A 21,954-nucleotide genomic window follows, 5' to 3' on the forward strand; every position below is an offset into this window, starting at 1 on the left:
AGCTGACGTCGCATGAACAGAGGCTTCGGACGACGTAGGCGGGACTCGTCTCAGGATATTAGGGACGGAAACTACCTCGACCGGGTAGTTTTGCCGGTAGAAATCCGTCAATGCATTAGAGTCGGAGCGCTCCCTACCCAATGGGCATTGGAAGTCCCATGGATGTCCTGCGGATGTTTAGGATGTCTGCAGGACGTCCATGGGAGGTTCAGTGCCCATCGGGTAAGAATGTGCTGGTGGGTCGTCACGATGGATGGAGAGGGCCAAGGCGCAGCTCCTTAGAGAAAAATACTCGGGGGATGGAAGCACCGTGGAGTCTCCGCTGGGAGCATTTCCCGCCTCGGCAGTTACGCGAGCAGAGTTGGGATGGCTGAAGAGGATACTACAACGCTAGGAATTACTCAGGAAGGCGCCAGCACCATTCTTTGCGATTACAAGACGGTCCTCCGCAACATTGCGCGAGGGCGAATCTCCGCCACCGAGTACCACGATGCCAAAAGGCAGGAAAGTTATTGGCCTGGTTTGGGTCCCGGCTCATGAAGGGGCCGCTCACCAGTACGCTCGAGGTTTTATCAGCCGTGCTGGTGAGGAAGACTCCGACGCGGGGACCTTGCGAATTGAGACGCTGGACAGCTGCCAGGCCATTGCGAGTTATTACAGAGATCTTAGGGGCGAGTCTGCCTCCCCCGAATACGTCGCTGAGCCGAGATCAAGCCACCACGGGGAGGCGACTGCAGACACGGTCGCTGCCAAATTCATGGATCAGTGCGAATATATTTCTGATCTAGTAAATCCTTACTGCCAGCGTTGCGGTGAACTAGCAACGCTGGATCACATAATTTGGGATTGCGCGGAGGATCTGTCTCCAGCAGGCCTGGTTATAGCTCCCTCAAAAGCATGGGAAGCGTACAGTCCAAGGCCGTGGCAAGAGTGCAAGAGGTAGCCAGAAATATTTTTCGAGGGTGTCATTCGCCGCCGGTAGAAAAGTAAAAGAAAGCCTGCGCCCAAACAGTATCGTAGTCCATAGAGTTAAAATACTTTTAATTGCTTTCATAAAGCCGAAGGGTCCGTCGTTTCGTTCACTCTAATCTCTACATAAAATACTTGTGCACACAGGATTGCGTGAACTTGATTCGCAGAGAACATACGTAAAAAACGAAAAGTCGCGGCAGTTTCAACTATTTTCATGTGATTTACAACAACACAAGAGCTTCTGCTCAATAGCAAAGTCAGCAACTGCGAACGAATGGTATTTGTCAAAATTTATACTTCATGCATGTAAACCTGCGCCCGGCCGCAGAGGCGCTTAAAAAAAGCACTTTTTATTTTCGTAATAGTTTATGATCATTTGAGGACAACGCAAAGGATGAAAAAGTAGGCTGACGTGAAAAGGTATGTTTAATCGGGTGAACTGTGCCTACTGTTAAAAGGAGTGCCATACTTCGTGCGGTAGCGAAGAGGTGTGATTCTTCTCAGCAATAAGTTCCGCTTCCTATTCTAGAGCCACGACAACGTAGTACATACATCAATCTTTTCAGGAATAAACCAACACTCTTCTTATTTTTGCTTTTACATTTTAATATATCTCGATGCGGTGTGTAAATAGCATCGGCGAAATAAAAAGGCCGAAAGGTGTGTGAGAGAGAGGAGATGCGGCACTCAGAAAATTTCGGGGGGGAGGGGGGGGGAAGGGGTGCTCTGGCACTGACCCCGCAATGCGCAATATTCGCAACATTCGCAACATTCGCAACATTCGCAATATCCGCAATATTCGCAATGTGCTTTCCCTCACTGTTTATGCTCTAGTGATATAATGGTAACGTTCCAAGGCGCCCGTTCAAGTGAGCGCGGTTTCATCGATAACCTGCCTTATTCCGTTGCCGTCTCTCCTATCGGGGTGAATAGGTGACGTTGCACTTGCATGAAGCAGCCTGAAAAAAGTCAGTCGAGCGCGGTAGGGCGAGAGCCTAAAACTTAGGTGAAACAATGCGATCGCCGCCTAAAAAAAAAAAAAGAAACAAAGGTTTTTGCTGTAGCCTCAGATGGAACACGTGCGAAGTAAGGCAAAAGATAAGGTCACACCCGCTTGTTCTCGGCACGGCGGGCGAGAATTCGCGAGATTAGGCCTAAGTCTACCGGGCAGTAGCGATGCGGCGGCAGCATGGCCGCGCCTTTTCAGTGGTGCTCGGGTGTAATTATCTTAATTATTGGTGACGTTGTTGGAAACTGACCTTGACTGAGTGAACTAATGAAACCCTTCCTGCCTCGCTCATCGAACTGTGATGTCTCCTGAAGCCCTGCATTAATTGGGGCCTTGAAACTATTGTCAAGTTAGAGTCGGACCAGAATTGAAGAACCCAGCTATTACCGCGGCGCCTGACAACGTCGTGTTTGTGCCACCTGTTCGCCTGTCCATCGCTAAACACGGCGGATAACCTCTTCAATCACGAAACAACGAACTTCTGCAAAGGTACCACTGCTGCCAGCCTGTCAACGAAGTGCGGTGTTTTCGGCGTCGCCCCTTCAAAGGGGGAACTCGGCTTGCATGGACGATGCCTTCCCAAAGCTTCATCCGCGGCAGCAAGAACGGTAAGTGCGATTACAATCGGTCCGTTCTGCTACTCGCACTGCTGGATTCGCGAGTTTTGCAATACTCGAGCTTCTGTTAGCGTAGAAAATGCGCTGAACGCACTTACGAAGATAGCGTAACAACTTTTATCCGGAGTGATTTCTGGCGCCAGTCGCAGAAGCACAGCTAGCTGTAAGCAGGGATAGGCAACATGCGATCATGTGTAGCTGAGGGGTGATCGCGTGTCTGTTGTTGGTCTAGAAGTTAGGGCACAGCTGCAAGCAACGATAGGCAGCACGCAGTGATGTGTAGCTGAGAGGTGATCGCTGATCTAGAAGTCAAAGGCACGCCCTGATACGAGCGTCTCTTCTAGAAAGCTGGGAGGGAAGTAAGCACCGAAGTTGTCGCTCAGCGATTACTGCAGATTAAGGAATTAGAAGCACTGTTTTTCCCGGTACCGCAGGGATGGAACTTTCGTACCAGTGGGTTTAAGCATTCTCCTTTAGGAGAGAAAAGGAAATGTGGGGAGGTTAGCTGGAAGAGGACACCGGATCGATACCCTGCACTGGGGGAAATGGATGAGAGGATGTCAAGGTGCACGAGAAACGGTAAAGCGCTGTTCTCTAAAGAATGAAAGAGCCGTTCCACTTCGTAACACCTTAGAAGCCTTCATTTTTTAGGTGATAGAAAGGCACGAGATTGGCTAGCATCGGCCCGAATGCTCCGTCTTTTGCATCGATTGCACTGGCACGCATATATTGACGAGGGGGCCCGAAGTTTCGCCGAGACTTCAGCCCACTCAAGTTGCGCTACTATGAACTATGTCGAGGGCATTTTGTTGGCGCTGTGTGGAGGGGGGTGGGCATTTTGTTGAACTGCGTGGAGGGCATTGTGCTGCCGGCTGCCTGCCTCAGCTTGATGTGCCGCTCTGCGTTCGCACAACAGAGTACGCGGCCCTGTAATTAGCCACAATGTGTACGCAGAAGCAGAAAACCTTCGCAACGTTGTCGCAAAAAAGCCCTTGGCGTGAAATTCCTAACTATTCGGCTCCGGCATACATGATCGTATCGCACAGATCTTCATTAACTAGTCGCGTTCTTTTATTTTTGATACCTTTTGATCGGCCACAACAAGAAGTAGGACCAGATTCATGCCAAGCTGTCGCAGACACGATGCGCTGCCAAGTTCCAATGCTATCGGGATTTGTTCGCCTATCTACGTAGCGGTCTGTTGCGATTATCTTTACAGTCACCATTCAGGTTCATCACCGCCGACGCGCGGCCTTAGCAATCGTCTTTCGCCAGGACTCGCGTATGCGCGCCAGACGTGATTAGAAGGCTGGCGAAATATCGCAGTTTTGAAGCGAAAAGCTTCACTACCCGCACTACAGCCGCGCTTAGCGTGAGCCGTCGGAGCCAAGATTTGCCGCAGCTGCGCATGCGCGAAACCGAGCGACGTCACGCGCGGCGCAGGTGGCCGCAGCCGCCGCCGCGCCGACTCCGCCGCCTGACCGTTCGGCGCAGCCGCGCGCTACTGCGCATGTGCGCCGCCTCCTCACCGCCGCTTGTACTGCGCGCTCGCCTCCTCGACACCGTTTGACCTTTCGCTGCAGCCGCGTGTTTACCACAGTTACTACGTATGCGCAAGGAGGGCTATATAACGCGCTTGCCTACACCGTTATCGTGGTGCTCCCAGTGCATTGTGCGCGAACTGCGACAGCCATGACGTCAAGCAAAGCATAACTGCAGCTTTTCGCTTGTATATCCAGGCTTAACCAGAGCTAAGCCACTGCCATTTTTTTTCACTTATGATTTCGCAATGTTAGAAACTGTTCGCAGAGAAGTATGTATACGGGCTTTGCCAAAAACACCATATATGTTTCACCTAAGATGTTCAGCAATTTTTTAATATGGGCTTTTTCAGTTAGAAGAGTGCTTTTTATCTGCATAGCATTGTCAGCGGTATAGCTCATCAGAGTACTGCTAAAACATGCTAACTTGTAGGCTGGTTAACTAAACTTAGCAGTTGTTGCTCAGTTTTATTTAGTGAGATGCGTGAAATCCTTCGTGAGTAATATCCATGCCAGTTTTTAGAATTTCGAAAACGCATTTACTTTCGCCCCGCCACGGTGGCTCAGTGGTTACGGCGCTCGGCTGCTGACCCGAAAGACGCGGGTTCGATGCCGGCCGCGGAGGCCGAATTTCGATGAAGGCGAAATTCTAGAGGTCCGTGTGCTGTGCGATGTCAGTGCACGTTAAAGAACCCCAGGTGGTCGAAATTTCCGGAGCCCTTCACTAAGGCGTCCCTCATAGCCTAAGTTTCTTCGGGACGTTAAACCCCAATAAACCAAACCAAAAGCATTTACTTTCGGTGCCAACAATTTTGCCTACGTCGCGTCAAAATACACGCGCTCTCGAAAAGCTTGCAGGCGAAGCAACCCCTGCAGTGCTCGTCCAAATAGCCAAAATATGTTGGGCCATAGCGCGGAGAGCAGCTGCGTTTCAATTCTAAAAACTGATATTCATATTATTTGCGCTGGGCCACATGCCTATCAGTAAATAAGGAGACTAACAGTAATAATTAAAAGTTCACTATTTTATATCAGTTACCATCCTACTAGTTAGTAGTTCTTAAATGTATTCTGATGCGCTACACTGCGGACAGTGCTGTGCTGAAAAAGCGCTCGTGTAGCTCAAAAAGCCCATTTTCAAAACTCGCAGGTCTTCTTAAGTGAAAAACTCGGTATGTAGTACAGCCTGCCTAGTTCGAATTCGGGCCATGCACCGTGGCTCGCTTTGGCGGTCCAAATCTGTCGGCTGTGAGGCGAACTGTTGCTCACCTGTCCGGGACTTCCCAGAGTGCTATAGACAGCCCCAGTACATGACATATAAACAAACTTTTTTTGGCTGTTTTCCTACAGCGGTTGCATAGTCCAGCGCAACATGAAGGTTCACTGTCGCTTAGGCCGAAAGGCACCAACAACTTTTTACTGGTGTAAGGTTCGTTTACTCGCCAGCCAATAATAAAAATGGCGGTACAGTGTTGAGAAACCTAATGACTAGCTGTGCTGATGTGTGCTGTACTCAGCCTTCTTGAGGCATTGCACAGCGTTAGAGTACTTTATTTAAGGTGAATTAGGCCCGAAGTGATCGCCTGCAAATCGCCAGACTACGTATTATCGTGCTCAGCATGCAGTTCAGCGCCTGCATTCGACGTCGACCATGCAGCGGTATGCGCTACGCGGTCGCAAGGTTAGTTGGTGGAGCGTTGTCTAGGAAAAAGTAAATATAGCTGTAATTTAAACGTACACTGAATAGTAATCTGAACTCGTCTTTTTACCGCGGGAACTCGATCTACACGTTCTAGGAATTCTTAGTAATTTCGAATTATAGTCCTGTGCGACCGATTTCCTCAATTTAAATCGAATTAAACTTCCGTCTCCCGCCTTTTTTTGAACTCGCCGCAGACGGTAGGAGGAGTCAACCGATATTTCAACCAGTTCCGTGGCGGCTTGCCGCTCTGCCATCGGCGGAATGATACGTACCGGTCGGCGAAAGCAAAGAGTCCGCGCGTATTTTTATTTCTGTGGGCCTAATTTGCGGCTATGTAGCCTCTGGCTGGAGTAATTTATTCACGGCAACCTAAAAAACAAAATACAAGCGAAAGCGAAGCCGCCACACGACCGCCTGAAAGGCACTTCACGCGTTAGTTGACTCCTCCTACCGTCTGCGGCGAGTTCAAAAAAAGGTGGGAGCCGGGACGTTTAATCCGATTTAAATTACGGAAATCGGTCGCACAGGACAATAATTCGAAGTTTCCATGAATGCTCGGAACGTGTAGATCGAGTTCCCGCGCTAAAAAGACTAGCTTCGATTACTCTTCGGTGCACCTTTAACACACACCACACAGAAAGACTGACGGGACGGGACGGGCTCCGAACGACAGCGCCCGTCCTGTCCGCCTTTCTGTGTGCTGTGTGTTAAATTAGCCCTGTTTTTACCTTTTGTTAGATAGACACCGCTTGAATGTGTCGTGATGGACACTGCAGAAGACCATGCACTTTCTAGTACCAGCTGCGTGTATAACTTTCCGACACCGCCGGGCGACCGCTGCTTTGTGATTGGAGCTCCGCCTATAACTTGACTATTTCAAGACATAGTGAGCGCCATGGTGTCCGTTCATGGCGTCTGTGGCAACAGTGTTCAGAGTTTCGCTTGAACAGCGTGGGATCCCCACGACTGTATGGTACACGAGTCACTGTCGCTGCTATGTCGACTTTCTTTCGATGATCCCAGGCAAAAGTTAATTCACCCAAGAAATGGTTTGCTTTGGAAGTCACATTTACAGACCTGCCTGCATTTTGTAACCGTTACGTAACTCTATGCTGAGCCACGTTGCAAACTTTACTACGTTTTCTGGCGTGCAGGGGCTTGTCAGTTCTGGTGAATGACCGTGACGTTTTCTCTTTACCGCAAAGTCAGTTTTTTTTAGTGCTTCGGCAGTAGACGGATCAGTACCGAGGCACTTGATCGTCATTACCTATGGCGTCCTAAAAATCACCCTCAGTTCCCTCTGCCTGCCAGGTAGCACCGAAGCATTAGACCAATGTGACATTTTTCTTTTGGTCAAACGTTAAGTTTTCTTAATGACCTTTTTTAATAATTTCTTTACGTTACAGATGAACATCCTAGTAAACTTTTTCTAACATTAATTAAACATTATAACAACGTAAATGTAATATTGTCGAAAATAATGAAGCAACCCTGCACTAGTATGCAGGCCCACCATTGTGACAATTTAATCAACGCTTTGCAAGGACCAGCAACGAAGGCGACACTTCGTCTCCACAGTAGAGCACGACATGCGACTAGAATGTACTTACCTCCGAAAGCATGCAGTGGAGTCAAGCTTACACGCCCATTACTGAGAGGTGTCCCATGAGTGGTAGTAGCGAAAGGATAATAAGCAGTTTAACAAAATAATCTGCTTGAGCATGTTACCTATGGCGGGCACAATCTAAGAGATTTAGTTGCGCGAAGCACTGCTAGTTGAAAAACATGTTTACTGTAAAATTAGTGGAGAGTGTTCTGGGACTCGGTGCTAGAAATATATCTGCAGTGTTTTATAGTTATGATTCAAATATAATAATGTTTAATAAACAATAAGGAGACATTGCTGACTTGGAACGTTAAATATATGTTTATGCTGCAGCGTTTACCATCATTTGTTCATTTTTAACATTATAACAAGAGTTGAAAGCCAGGATTGGAATAATATTTATGTTCAGTGTTAAACTAATTTTTATGTGTAACATATAAACTTAAATATTAATTTCTAACAGTTAATGCAACGTTTCAATGTAACAATGTTACTGAACTTTCATAAATTTTTCATAAGATTGTTCTAATTTTCCGTGCTACCTGGGCGTGGCCAGCATATCGCCTTTGACACGTGTGGGGATGTGGGAGGGACAGCTTTATTTTAACAAAAAGGATCCTTTGTTCTTGACCAAGAGTCCAGGCGTCTGTGCTTCACTGAGAACTCTGTACACTTGCCATGATTGGCTAGCTGGTTGAGCAACTAGCAGAATGTCATTCCATGAGGAGGCGGACCGGTTGGGTATGGGGGACCTGCCATCGGTTGGGGGCATTCTCGCACCGTGTCCTGTGCGATGTCAGTGCGCGTTAAAGAACCCCAGGTGGTCGAAATTTCCGGAGCCCTCCACTACGGCGTCTCTCATAGCCTTAGTCGCTTTGGGACGTTAAACCCCCATAAAACGTCCCACAGGTTGTGTATGAGGGTGCCTTGGCCGCCCCACATGTTGAGCAGAGTAGGGAGGTCAAGGTGGGGTGGTGGCGATGAAGGAGGTGCGATGAATGTCTGCAGTTGCCGCCAGACTGCACTGTATTTTGAACTTCGTGTACGGTGAGGTGGTGGGAGGGTAAGCGCCTGTTTTTGTAATAAGTGGTTTTTTGATGGTATGTGAGAAGAGCCCGAGAGGATTCCTGCGTGGGTTTGGGTGTCCCATCTTCTTGGGGCCTGAAGGATAGTTCTCGAGTCAGCGTATGAACACGCTGGTTACCGGGGATCGATACTTACCCAGGAACCCACGTGAGGGTTATCTCTTGGGTAAGCGTATGTCCTGATGCGAGAATGCGTCGGGCGATTGACGTGATAACGCTTTGCTGAGTGACGGTACACAGCTTTGGAGACGGTGGAGATATCCGTGATGTTGGGATCTTGTGCATAGTGTATAAGCACCAAGCCCATGGCCGCGCCTTCAGCCTCCGTGGGGAAGGTGGCTGCGGCCCCGATAGTGCCATCCTCGATAGTAGGCGGGGACAGCGGCATAATAGCCCGGTAGGGTGCGTTGTGCCGCGTTTACATACATGTCGGGTCTGCCTCTGTAGTGCTTGTTGTAATACTAGGCTCGTGCCTGGCGTCTGGCCCCGTGTAGCTCGGGGCTCATATTTCTGGGTAGAGGTTTGATGCGCATTGGACCCTGGATGTCAGGTGCAATGATTTGATAGTTGGGGGCAAGTGAGCAGGTAGATTGGAGCCTGGCGAAGATGCCGTAAGAGATGTTGGCCGGTTTCTGTGCGGGTTAGTTGAAGTATCTGGTTGTCTCGTTTGGCTTCGTGGAGTTCCGAGATAGTTTTGTAGGTGCCCGTCGAGAGTAGTGATTTCTGCTAAGCGACTGTGGTAGGCGGAGCGTTGAGATTATTGCCTTTCTAATAAAAGCATCAGCTTTGTCTTGTGAGAAAGCGGTAAGGAACGTGAAAAGTCGTGTCTAGCAGGGAGGCAAAAGCAAATTGTACAAGAAATTGTTACAGAGCATTGAACAAATGCAGCTTACGTACATACATATGTTTAAAATTCATGCATGCAGCTATAAAAGCACTCCGAGATACATCTTCGTCAGATCTAAAATAGTCACAAATGCAAGTCTCAGAAGGGCATTTTGAGTGGTTAAAAGATATTGTAAGACAGGCCTTCGGCTCCCGAACCTTGGGCGGCTGGCGTAAGGAAGAAGAGGACGAAGACAACGGCGCCGATGCTCGTGCGTGTGCTCTGATCGCTGCCGCTGGGACTGATCGCTGCCTCAGGACTGAACCGAGGCGTACCGCTAGCCGTTCGCGACGCAGCGCCTTCGAAGACTACACTACACTACACTTGGTGGAGGTGCTGTCTGCTCTCCCCATCGGGATACGCCACGATGCCCAGGCTTCAAGGCTCTACCACGGTGCCCGACCCCCCGGCCCAACCTGCCCAGCCTGCTGGCCCTGCTGTCATCTGTTCTGGTGCCGTCCGTCAGCGCGACCCTACGATCTTCAGCGGCACGGATGACACCGATGTGGAGGACTGGTTGGCCTCCTATGAACGCGTAAGCGCTTATAACAAGTGGGACGACAGCGTCAAGCTTACCAACGTTATATTTTATTTGAGCGACGTTGCCAATCTATGGTTCCGCAACCACGAGGCGGACATCTCCAGCTGGGCGGATCTTAAAACTAGCCTCACGGAGGTCTTTGGCCGTCCCGCTGTGCGTAAGCTCCGTGCCGAGCAACGCTTGCGCAGCCGGGCACAACAAAGCGGCGAAAATTTTACAAGTTACATCGAAGATGTCGTCGACCTTTGTAAGCGCATCAACGCTTCCATGAGTGAGGCCGACAAGATAAAAAATATTATGAAAGGAATTGATGATGACGCCTTCCAGATGCTCGTGGCCAAAAATCCCCAATCTGTTTCCGACGTGATAGGCCACTGCCAAAGCTTCGATGAGCTGCGCAAACAGCGCCTTTCGACCCGCCGAGCCGGCTTTCAAGAGGCAAATATTTCCAGCTTGACTCTTCCCCAGGACGGTGCTCTGGACCATCAGTCGCTCCTCCAGCACATTAAGCAGTTCGTCCGTGAGGAAGTCGCCCGCCAGCTGTGCTTGTCGACCAGCCTACCTACTCCTGCGCCGCCGCTCACTCCCAACATCCAGCGTGTCATAAAGGAGCAGGTCGCCGAGGTACTGCCCTCTCCTCCTCCACCTCCTCAGCAGCCACTGATCACGGCTCCATTAACTTACGCGGATGCTGTGGCGCGACCGCGGCCTTCGCCTGCTGCGCCTGCCTACGGGCCTTCCCATCACCTGTTAGAGCCCCAGCGACGTGCACCAACCGCTTATCGTCCGGTTGCCCGCCCAAGACCACAGCCGCAGCCTCTCAACCCCTGGCGTACGCAAGACAACCGCCCTATTTGCTACGCCTGCGGAGTCGCTGGCCACGTGGCTCGCTTGTGCCGCAGTCGCGACTATCGTCCGTATATTTATAGGCGTGAGCCGACTTACGATCTATCCCAGACCTCCTCGCCTGTGTCACATGAGCCGCCTCCCGATCCGTCTTCGTCTAGCTACCGTTTCCGCTCTCACCGCTCGCCGTCCCCTGGCCGACGTTCCCGCTCTCCGATGCTCCGCCGCCCACCCGCTCCGCAAGCGGAAAACTAACGGCCGCAGTTCCGGAGGCAAGAACTGCGCCGCCAGCGACTCGCTCAAGACCTGTATCCGTGCCCGCCAACATCATCACCGTGTTCGTTGAGGGAGTCGCCGTCGAAGCACTTGTTGACACTGGCGCAGCCGTATCTGTTCTTAGCCACACCCTCTGTCGCAGACTCAAAAAAGTGACGACGCCTCTTCCTGCCGTTTCTCTCCGCACCGCCAGCGCTCAGGACATTCGACCATTAGCCGCTTGCACCGCCCGCCTGCTTATCGCGAACGTCCCCTATACAATCGAGTTCATCGTCCTCGCCCGCTCATCTCACGACGTCATCCTTGGTTGGGACTTCCTTTCCACACATCACGCTGTTATTGACTGCGCCCGTGCTCAAATTGAGTTATCGCCGTTCCGTGACGCTCCCTTAGACGTGCACGACGCTGCTGTCGCTACTGTGGTCGTCTCAGAGGACACTGACGTTCCGCCTTTTTCTTCAGTGCTCGTGCCTCTTTCTTGTGCTGCTCTCTCCGACGCAACTGTAACATATACGCCCTCTTTACGATGCGCTGACCAAAAATCTGTTTTGCTGCCTCATGCCGTGCTGACAATTATTTGTGGCTCAAGCGCTATTTATGTGTCCAACCCGTTCTCCTGTCCTACCACTTTGCTCCGGGGCCAATCGCTTGGCAGTGTTGCCGTGCTCGATCCCGCCTCAGCCTACCCCCTCGTCGATAGCACGGCCGGACTTCACGTGAGCGCCATTACGCCTGTTCCCATCGCCAATCCGTCCCCTCTCGATGTTTTTCACCGTTCCGTCGACGCCGCCCTGACGCCTACCCAACGGGCCCAACTTGTCGCCGTCCTGCACCGTTTTGCAGCTTCGTTTGACTACCAGAAAACTTCATTGGGCCGCGCAACCACAGTCTCCCACTGTATTGACACTGGCACCCATGCCCCTTTGCGCCAACGTCCGTACCGCGTGTCAGCCGCTGAGCGCCGCATCATTGACGAACAGGTGACCGACATGCTCAAGCACCACGTGATACAGCCGTCGCAAAGCCCGTGGGCATCGCCGGTGGTCCTTGTCAAGAAAAAAGACGGTTCCATCCGGTTCTGCGTCGACTACCGTCGTCTGAACAAGATTACACGCAAGGACGTTTACCCTCTCCCTCGTATCGACGACGCCCTCGACTGCCTGCAGGGCGCTGAGTTCTTCTCTTCATTGGACTTGCGCTCTGGTTACTGGCAGGTGCCGATGGCAGAGGCCGATCGCCCAAAAACTGCATTCGTTACACCTGACGGGCTCTATGAATTTAATGTCATGCCATTCGGCCTCTGCAATGCACCCGCCACATTCGAGCGCATGATGGACAACCTACTCCGCGGGCTTAAGTGGCACATATGCCTTTGTTACTTAGATGACGTTGTGATCTTTTCGCCGGATTTTTCGTCTCACCTCCAGCGCCTTGAGACTGTTCTTCGCTGCCTGACCGACGCTGGCCTCCAACTCAATTTAAAAAAGTGCCGCTTCGGAGCTCGGCAGCTCACCATTCTCGGACATGTCGTGTCCAAGGATGGCGTTCTCCCGGACCCGGCAAAGTTGCGGGCTGTAGCAGAATTTCCGAAACCGACTTCTGTAAAAGACCTCCGCAGCTTCGTGGGCCTCTGCTCCTATTTCCGCCGCTTTGTCCGCAACTTCGCCACTATCATCGACCCTCTGACGAAGCTCCTTTCCGGCCATGACCTTTCGGCCTGGTCGCCAGCCTGTGATGACGCTTTTCTGACACTCCGTCGCCTCTTGACCACTCCGCCAATTCTGCGTCATTTCGACCCTCGTTCTCCGACGGAACTCCACACCGATGCCAGCGGCGTCGGCCTCGGTGCAGTCCTCGCGCAGCGCAAGCCTGGCTTTGACGAATATGTTGTCGCTTACGCCAGCCGGACACTAACAAAAGCTGAAGCGAACTATTCTGTCACCGAGAAGGAGTGTTTAGCCATCCTGTGGGCGATCGTCAAATTCCGCCCTTACTTGTACGGGCGCCCTTTTGACGTTGTCACCGATCACCACGCCCTCTGCTGGCTGTCCTCTTTGAAAGATCCCTCTGGTCTACTGGCGCGCTGGGCTCTGCGACTTCAAGAGTACGACATCCGAGTTGTCTATCGTTCCGGCCGTAAACATTCCGATGCTGATGCCCTCTCACGTTCCCCTCTGCCGTCCGAGACAGCGCCTTCTATATCCGCCCTGCATTCTTTGACGCTCGACTCCGCTGACATGGCTTCTGAGCAACGCAGAGACCCGTGGATCGCTTGCCTCTTGGATTTCTTATCTGGCCAATCGTCTCGACCTCCTTCCCGTGCTCTGCGTCGTCAGTCCCACCATTTCGCCATCAGAGACGAGCTTCTTTACCGCCGGAACTACCTTCCGGATGGTCGCAAGTGGCTGCTTGTCATTCCGACCCATCTCCGCTCCTCCATTTGCTCTTCCTACCACGATGATCCCCAATGTGCCCATGCCGGCTTCTTGAAGACCTTCACCCGCCTACGACATCGGTACTACTGGCGTGGGATGTACCGTTATGTGCGCAAGTTCGTTCAGTCCTGCACCGCATGCCAGCGCCGAAAAAACCCACCTCGCCGACCCGCCGCTCCTTTGCAACCGCTGCCTTGCCCAGCACAGCCCTTCGAGCGTGTTGGCATCGACCTCTACGGCCCTCTCCCCAGCACATCGGCCGGCAACCGCTGGATCATCGTCGCCATCGATCATCTTACCCGCTACGCCGAAACGTCGCCTTTACCATCTGGTACCGCCCACGACATTGCATCTTTTATCCTCCATCGCATCATTCTTCGCCATGGTGCTCCCAAAGAGTTGCTGAGTGATAGAGGTCCGGCCTTTCTGTCTGAAGTTGTCGAAGCTCTCCTTCAGGAATGCAACATCGTTCACCGCACCACCTCTGCCTACCATCCGCAGACAAATGGCCTGGTTGAGCGTTTTAACCGCACTCTTGGCGACATGCTGGCCATGTATGTGGCTTCCGATCACTGCAACCGGGACCGCGTTCTACCCTTCGTCACCTATGCTTATAACTCCGCTGCTCAAGCCACCACCGGATTCTCTCCATACTTTCTCCTCTACGGCCGTGAGCCTTCTTGTACTATGGACACCATTTTCCCTTACCGCCCTGATGCTTCTGAATTTACGACTCTTTCTCAAGCCGCCACTTATGCCGAAGAATGCCGCCAGCTTGCCCGGTCTTTCACTTCACACGCCCAGCAGCTGCAGAAAAGCACCCGTGATCCCTCTGACCTTCTTCCAACTTATCTTCCTGACTCTTTGGTCTGGCTCTGGGTTCCTTCCTCAAGTCCCGGCCTTTCTTCCAAACTTCTCAGCAAGTACCAGGGCCCCTACCGCATTCTTAAGCAGACATCCCCCGTCAATTACCTCATCGAACCCCTTACACCGTCTACTGATCATCGTCGCCGAGGCCGTGAAATTGTCCACACCGACCGCCTCAAACCATACTACGACCCCGCCATCGTCACATCACCCTAGGCCGCCAGGATGGCGCCTTTTCGCCCGGGGGCAGTTGTAAGACAGGCCTTCGGCTCCCGAACCTTGGGCGGCTGGCGTAAGGAAGAAGAGGACGAAGACAACGGCGCCGATGCTCGTGCGTGTGCTCTGATCGCTGCCGCTGGGACTGATCGCTGCCTCAGGACTGAACCGAGGCGTACCGCTAGCCGTTCGCGGCGCAGCGCCTTCGAAGACTACACTACACTACAATATATATTGCTAATGATATTTCCCTCTTTGTCTCTTAGCGCATACATCTAGTATCTACCTATGAGTAGTTTTTTCTTCACTGCTTTTAGGCTACCTCCGTTCCACTCCTACCTTTATTCCTTCCTTTGCGGCGCTTTTCGGGTTGTCCACCGAGATGTGTGATGCAGTTACTGCATCATTTCCTTTCCTTAGAACCAATTCTCAAACTAATTTTGTTTTCTTAAGGGCTCGGCTTAAAACCTCGAAGTCCGTCTCAAATACAGGAAGCATCCAGTAGCAGCTGGCCTCAACACGATTGATTCCTTGTTGCGTGCTGCCCCTTTCCATGTTGATCGTATTATTAACTCTTCCTCAAAACACATTAAAAAAGTAATCAAATCAGTTCCAAAATACGATGCACAGAGCGATCTCCACAAAAGCGATTGGCTCTCCGAAGCGCGCGTCCCGCCCTACAACTTTGATAGGGCACACTACACTCTCTCTTAAAATTAAAAAGAAAACAAACTAAACTGACCCCGGAGTTGAGTTCTACACGGGTCTATCCGGCGCCTTCCTAGAACACATTCAATTATGACCTCCCGAGCGTTTCCCACGCTTAAGACGTTGCCGTAAACCGGAAGGGTCACTGTCGTGCGATCTCCCCTTCGGAGTGGGAGGGGGGGGGGGGGGGGGGGGGCGATTTGTAGTTGGCCGTTTGCGATCTGCTGTCGCTTGCCGTTCTGATCTTCTTTCTTAGAACTCTCCTATCTCCTACTCTCTTCTTGGTTTTTCCTTTTTTCCCGGCGGCGAGGGCTAACATTGTGTGGCGGACGACCCTGTTTCGCGCCATATTAGGTTACAGTGGTGGTGCGCAGTTGGCGTGCGTAGGGCTTTTTAAGGGCTCCTGTCCAGTCCCCATGTTGGGCTCCGCGGTGGGCGGCTGGCGCCTTTGTTGAACACCAAAACTTTTTTATGGCTTCTCATTTTTTAACGCCGATCTCCGCTGCAAAAAAAGGCGCACCGAGACAGCAAAATTCTTCCCAAATAACCAAAACAGCTTAGAACGGTTCCACGAAGTGCACTCTGAACACGCAGAGAAGAACGGCTAGATGCATTACACCATTTCTTGTCACCAGAACTTTCACAGATAGCATAGGCCAGGGCTATAAGATAAAAAAACCAGCAAACGGTGACCTCCTACTAGTAATCCTGTACAACCACCAGCACGAAAAGTAAGCAGAAGTCACCTCTTTTGGAGACACACCTGTGTTGGAGCGCTGGTGTTTTGTCCTTCTCTTGTGTCTCGTCTTTGATTGCGCTGTTTTTCCAATTCTTAAAACATGTACCAACCAGCCCGTATTTGCCCTCTTCTGTGACACTCAACCCACCCCGATCCTTGAACACAGTGCGAGGAGTTAACGCAGACGACGGCCTTAGGCATGTAACAGAAGTACTTCTTGAAGGACTAGAGGAACAAAACGTGACTAACGTGTAGAGAATAAAAATGAGGAGAGGCGACCAAGAAATAGCCACGAAACACATCATCCTGACTTTCGCATCAAGCATATACTCCCAGAATCCGTAGAAATCGGCTGTATGAAACTTCACTTCGGGCAGTACATACCAAACCCACGACGTTGCTTTCAGTGCCAACGGTATGGCGACAGCTCTCAGAGCTGCCGAAGCCAACTGACTTGCGCGAAGCATGCTTCACACGAACATGATTCTAATAACTGTACACTTGAACCACATCTGTGCGTAAATCGTGAGGGCAGCCATCCGACGTACTCATGTGCATGCCTAATAGCGATATGCGAAATACGCAGCGCCAACTCTCGCCGCTCCGAGAACCAAGTCCTCCGTGTTGGTTCCGTACAGAAAACGAAACCGCGGCCCAGCGTTTCGTTAAAACGGCTGCGCTTCGTTTGAAAAGTGAAATGCCGATGGGCTTTTACGCTACGGTGTCCACTATACAAAGAAACTACGATGCGTGCCAGAACCTGGTGTGTTCTAGCTTGTCGCTTTTCTATTTCTTTTACTCTGTCCCAACGTTCTCCAAATGCCATGCGATCGAGGTACAAACTTAGGCTCTAAGCACGAAAACATTCTAAAAAAACTATAATATCTTCCGCCGCAACCGAGAGCAGGTTAGCAGACGTTCGGATGGCGTTCCCATCATCGTTAAAAATGGAGTTGCATTTCGCGAACACAAGCTTAAAACTAGATTAGAAACTGTGGCAGCCATCCTACAAACATTTAAAACATTTACGGTATGCTACGTGTATCTGGAGCGACATGTTAATCTAAGCAATCATGAATTAAAAGACCTTTTGGAGCAGCACCCAGAGCCATATCTAATATCTGGAGATTTTAACGCGCACTCCAGCTTTCAGGGTACTGACAAAACTGACACTAGAGGACAATTCATTGAGGATGTTATACTGTGTAATGACCTCTATCTATTAAACACTGGAAAACCAACCTGTTGTTCTCCTAGCTCAGGACAAATGAGCTGTATAGATTTATCTTTTAGTTCGCCATCTATTTTTAGATACAAAATTTGATGACCTAGATAACCCACATCGAAGTGATCATCTGCCTATACTAATCAACATCTTCACTAGAAGTCACTCCATCAAAATCATGACGTTGGAAGCTGCATCTCGTCTACAGGGCACTGTTCCGAGAAAAGGCCAGCCTAGAAAAAAATAGTTACCGACAACCTCAGTTTTAGACAACCTTAACGAACTTTTCACGACGTGTACTATTACCGCTGCGCGCCTAGTCATCCCTCAGTCCTCTGGAGTAGTAAAACAGAGTAAAAAAGTATTGCATACAAGAACGTAGGGAAGCTAAAAAGATAGAAAAGAGTGCTTGGGGATTTTCCCGTAGGTATGCAACGCAGGATAATTGAACAAACTTTGGTTTGGTTTTTTTTATGGGGTTTAACGTCCCAAAGCGACTGAGGCTATGAGAGACGCCGTAGTGGAGGGCTCCGGAAATTGGGACCACCTGGGGTTCTTTAACGTGCACTGACATCGCACAGTACACGGGTCTGTTAAGAAGGCGAGAGCGAAAGACCGATGTATCCGTCACAGTGCCGCAAAAACTTCTCGGCAAAATTATGTGTCGTCATAAACAGCTCAACAACATTAAAACACATATGGGAGAAAGCTCTAAAGATAAATGGCAGCTATTCCCCATTCACAGTTCGCCTTCTGACAGCCCCTGCTGTACAGACAGATATAGAACAGGAAAGCATTTCGGGTGAATACTTTTCTGCAGTTTCCAGTTCGTCACAGTACACAGAAACAGTCCTAAAATACAAAAACACAGCTGAAAAACACACTGACAACAAGTGGCAGCACAAATGAACCTTGCAATAGTTCAATCACGCTTCAAGAAATCCATGAACTAATTTCCACTGATAAAAAGGCTGCACCCGACCCATATGAAGTACCGTCTTTGTCAAAAGAAACCAGGCTGGATGGTTTGCTTCTAGCTCGTGCAGTGGAGCCCTTACGGCTTCCCTGAAGCTGTAATGGTCGTTAAAGGTAAGGACTGGATGTCTTCTTACCTTCCAACCTCTTTTGATCTTTAGGAAAGCCCCATGGGCTCCACTATACAAGCTAGAAGCAAACCATGCAGCCTGGTTACTTTTGACAAAGACGGTACATTATCAAATGCTAGCCTATCTCTCCAGATATGTCGTAGATACACTTTGAAGACTTTTTTGTAACAAATTTTGGGCATTGGGGAAAGCACCCGAAGCCTGGAGAAAAACTATTATTGTGCAGTTTCTTAAACCAGGAAAGCCACCAACCTCTCCTAACAATTATAGACCCATAGCCCTTACCGGTTGCCTCTCAAAATACTTTGAAAGTGTCCTGAATATGAGATAAACTTTTGTCCTTCTATCCTCCGAACTTCTTGACATCCGTCAGTGTGGTTTTAAAAAGGGATGCTCCACTCCAGATCACCTAGTTCGTCTTGAAATGCTGTCCGGGAAGCTCTTGTACACAAACAACACTGCAGTCTCTTTTGATTTAGAGAAGGCATACGACACAACCTAGAGGTTCGGAATTATTCAAGACCTTGCCGAGCTTGGCATCCGAGGCAGAATGTTGACCTGCCTAAAAGACTTCTTATCTAACCGTTCATTCCATGTACGCCTAGGCTCAACCCTTTCGAGGAATTTCATTAAGTAAAATGGATTACCACAGGGGCGTATTTTAAGCGTAACACTTTTTGTTGTAAAGGAGAACTCTGTTATTAAAATAATTGCAAGGTGCATTATGTATTCACTCTATGTAGACGTTCTTCAGATGGGCTGCACATCGTCCAATGTGCCAACAAGTGAAATAAACTGACAACATGGACAGACAGAAATGGTTTCCGCTTTTCTTTAGAGAAAACAGTGCTCATTTTTTTTCTCTCTGAAACGAGGCTTAAAGGCAGATTCCACCCTGCACCTGAACGAAACTGAGCTACCCGTAAAAGATCGACATAAATTTCTAGGCATAACGTATGACATAAAGCTCCCTTGCCAGCCTCTCATAAACGCGCTGAATAAGAAAGCCTTCCGATCCTTGAGCATACACAAAGTACCTTCACGAAAACACTGGGGGGCAGATAGGACATGTCTTTTAGCAATATACCACTCTGTGGAACGCTCTGTCGTGGTTTGTGGATGTATATTGCATGGTCAGCGAGACCATCGTATCATAAACGAGTGGATCCATTACATAACTTTCCACTGGCGCCTACAGGTAGTTGCCCATAAATAGTCTTGATGTAGGAACTAACCAACCATCATTTACAGACAGAAGAACCATGCTTACGTGTTCATATATTCTAGAAATTCGTTCACAACCTAAACACGTCTGTCACCAAATAGTTACAATGTGCCCTTCTAGAATACTTTTTAACAATAAACCGCAAACTACCAGGCCACATGCTTTTGCGTTTTGAAGAGATGTGCCAAAACATCTTCGTAGAAGACACATTACCTGGCATTGATCGAAGACGAGATCCACTGCGGCCCTTGGTACAATTTTCGTGCAATCTGTGATTTCACTCTTGCAGAGTTCCGTAAAAAAACAAACCACAAAGCAACATGTAATAGAAGAACTTCTTGCGCTCGGGGAAAAGTACAGTACTTTCAGAGCTTTTTGTACAGATGGTTCAGAAACAGATGTTTACGTTGGAAGCACAGTGGCACAAGGGAATTTGAATGAAATAGTAAGGCTTCCGCAATGTGCTTCCATCTTCACTGCCGAATGTTACGCCATCTGTGCAGCCACTGAAAGAATACTAAACAAGAACCTCACAAATAGCATTATTTACACAGACTACATTAGCAGGGGGACGTAATTACGGCAGCTTTTAACACATACAGCCGTTCATTTAACAAAAAAAAAGAACGAAAAAGCAAGAGAATCGCAGGTTTTCAGGTATAATCGGAGTGCTTCCCTTCGAGTCGTGAACAATATTTCCGTGTATTCTCGTTCCATACATATAAATAGTAAATATAAATATAATGAACTCTTATCTCCACCCGCATAACCTAGTAGTAGTAGTAGTAGTACAAGACCTTTATTCGGCCAAAATTTACAGCCCGAGCATGTCGACCGCCTGGGCGACCAGGAGTCGCTGTTCTGCCTCCCCTTCAGCGCCAAGCCAGTCGAGCCAGGTGGTGATGGATAAAGAAGGTGGGGGGTAGGAACCCGACTGCTGAGCAGCCGGGCAATAGAAGGGCAATGAGCCAGGTCCACATAGATACAGGGGCAGTTGGGACAGGAAGGGTCTGATCGATAGCGATAGAGAAAGAGGCGAGACGGGGTGATAGCTGCATTCATTTGGATGTGCCGAAGAAGGCCAGCCTCCGGCACCGTGAGCGATGGATGAGGGGCCTCTCCCTTGTTCTGGCTCGTAATTCCGGGAAGCTATCTCATGAGACTAAAGATCTGATTAAGAAACGGCAAAGCATGAGGACGTCTAACTCCATAGATAGAATAGAACTAATAGAGCTGTCGAAGTTAATAAATAAGCGCAAGGTAGCCGACATCAGGAAGTTTAACATGGAGAAAATCGAGCATGCTCTGAAGAGCGGAGGTAGCCTAAAAGCAGTGAAGAGAAATTCTAGGCATAGGTAAAAACCAGATTTATGCGATAAGAGACAAAGAGGGCAATGTCATTAGCAATATGGATAAGATAGTTAAAGTAGCCAAACAGTTCTTCACAAATCTATACAGTAGCGATTGCAATCAGAATGTTACTGAGAGAGGCAGTAGAGCACACCAATGGGACATCCCATCAGTAATAAAGGAGGAAGTAGAAAGCCTTAGGAGCAATGCCAAGAGGAAAAGCAGCTGGTGAGGATCAGATAACAGCAGATTTGTTGAAGGATGGAGGAGAGATTGTGCTCGAAAAACTAGCCACCCAGTATACGCAATGCCTTGTGACTTCGAGCGTACCTAGAGCTTGGAAAAACGCTAACATTATCTTAATTAATAAGAAAGGAGACGTCAGGGACTTAAAGAATTACAGACCGATCTGCTTATTGTCGGTTGCCTGCAAGGTATTTACTAAGGTAATCGCTAATAGGGTCAGGACAACCTTAGTCTTCAATCAACCAAATGATCAGGCAGGCTTTCGTAAAGGATACTCGACAATAGACCATATTCACGCAATCAGTCAGGTGATAGATAAATGCGCAGAATATAATCAACCCTATATATAGCCTTCATTGATTAGGAGAAAGTATTCGACTCAGTAGAAACCTCAGTAATCATGCAGGCATTGTAGAATCAGGGTGTAGGAAAGTGTTGTGTGAAAATATTGGAAGATATTTATAACGATTGCACACCTACCATAGTTCTCCATAAGATCAGCAATGAAATTCTAATAAGGAAAGGTGTCAGGCAGCGAGATACGATCTCGCCAATGCTCTTCACTGCCTGCTTACAGGAGGTATTCCGGGGACTGGAATGAGAACAGTTGGGGAGAAGAGTTAATGGAGACTACCTGAGTAATCTGCGATTCACTGATGACATTGCCTTGCTCAGTCTCTCAAGAGATGAGCTGCAAAGCAGAACGGTAGGTCTTAAAATTAACATGCAGAAAACCAAAGTAATGTTCAACAGTCT

The 21,954-nt window shown here is 49.4% G+C and overlaps 2 protein-coding genes across 3 annotated transcripts in view; both read left to right on the forward strand.

Annotated features, from left to right (window-relative positions):
• Positions 1–2,279: 2,279 nt before the first annotated feature.
• The window catches only part of LOC149358329 (uncharacterized), a 63,938-nt gene continuing 44,263 nt past the window's right edge, over positions 2,280–21,954 (forward strand). For both annotated transcript variants that reach the window (XM_089570384.1, XM_089570383.1), the window contains exon 1: positions 2,280–2,589. In XM_089570384.1, the coding sequence (XP_089426510.1) occupies positions 2,553–2,589 (37 nt within the window). In that variant the 5' untranslated portion in view covers positions 2,280–2,552. The remainder of the gene's footprint in view (positions 2,590–21,954) is intronic.
• LOC149358330 (uncharacterized) lies at positions 9,751–11,237 on the forward strand. The gene is made up of 2 exons (XM_089575274.1): positions 9,751–10,791; positions 11,224–11,237. The coding sequence occupies exons 1-2, from the start codon at positions 9,786–9,788 to the stop codon at positions 11,235–11,237; spliced, it is 1,020 nt and encodes a 339-aa protein (XP_089431400.1). The 5' UTR covers positions 9,751–9,785.

Source organism: Amblyomma mixtum, chromosome 2 (assembly GCF_055824585.1).
Source record: "Amblyomma mixtum isolate Tamu chromosome 2, ASM5582458v1, whole genome shotgun sequence".
NCBI classification, from domain to species: domain Eukaryota; kingdom Metazoa; phylum Arthropoda; class Arachnida; order Ixodida; family Ixodidae; genus Amblyomma; species Amblyomma mixtum.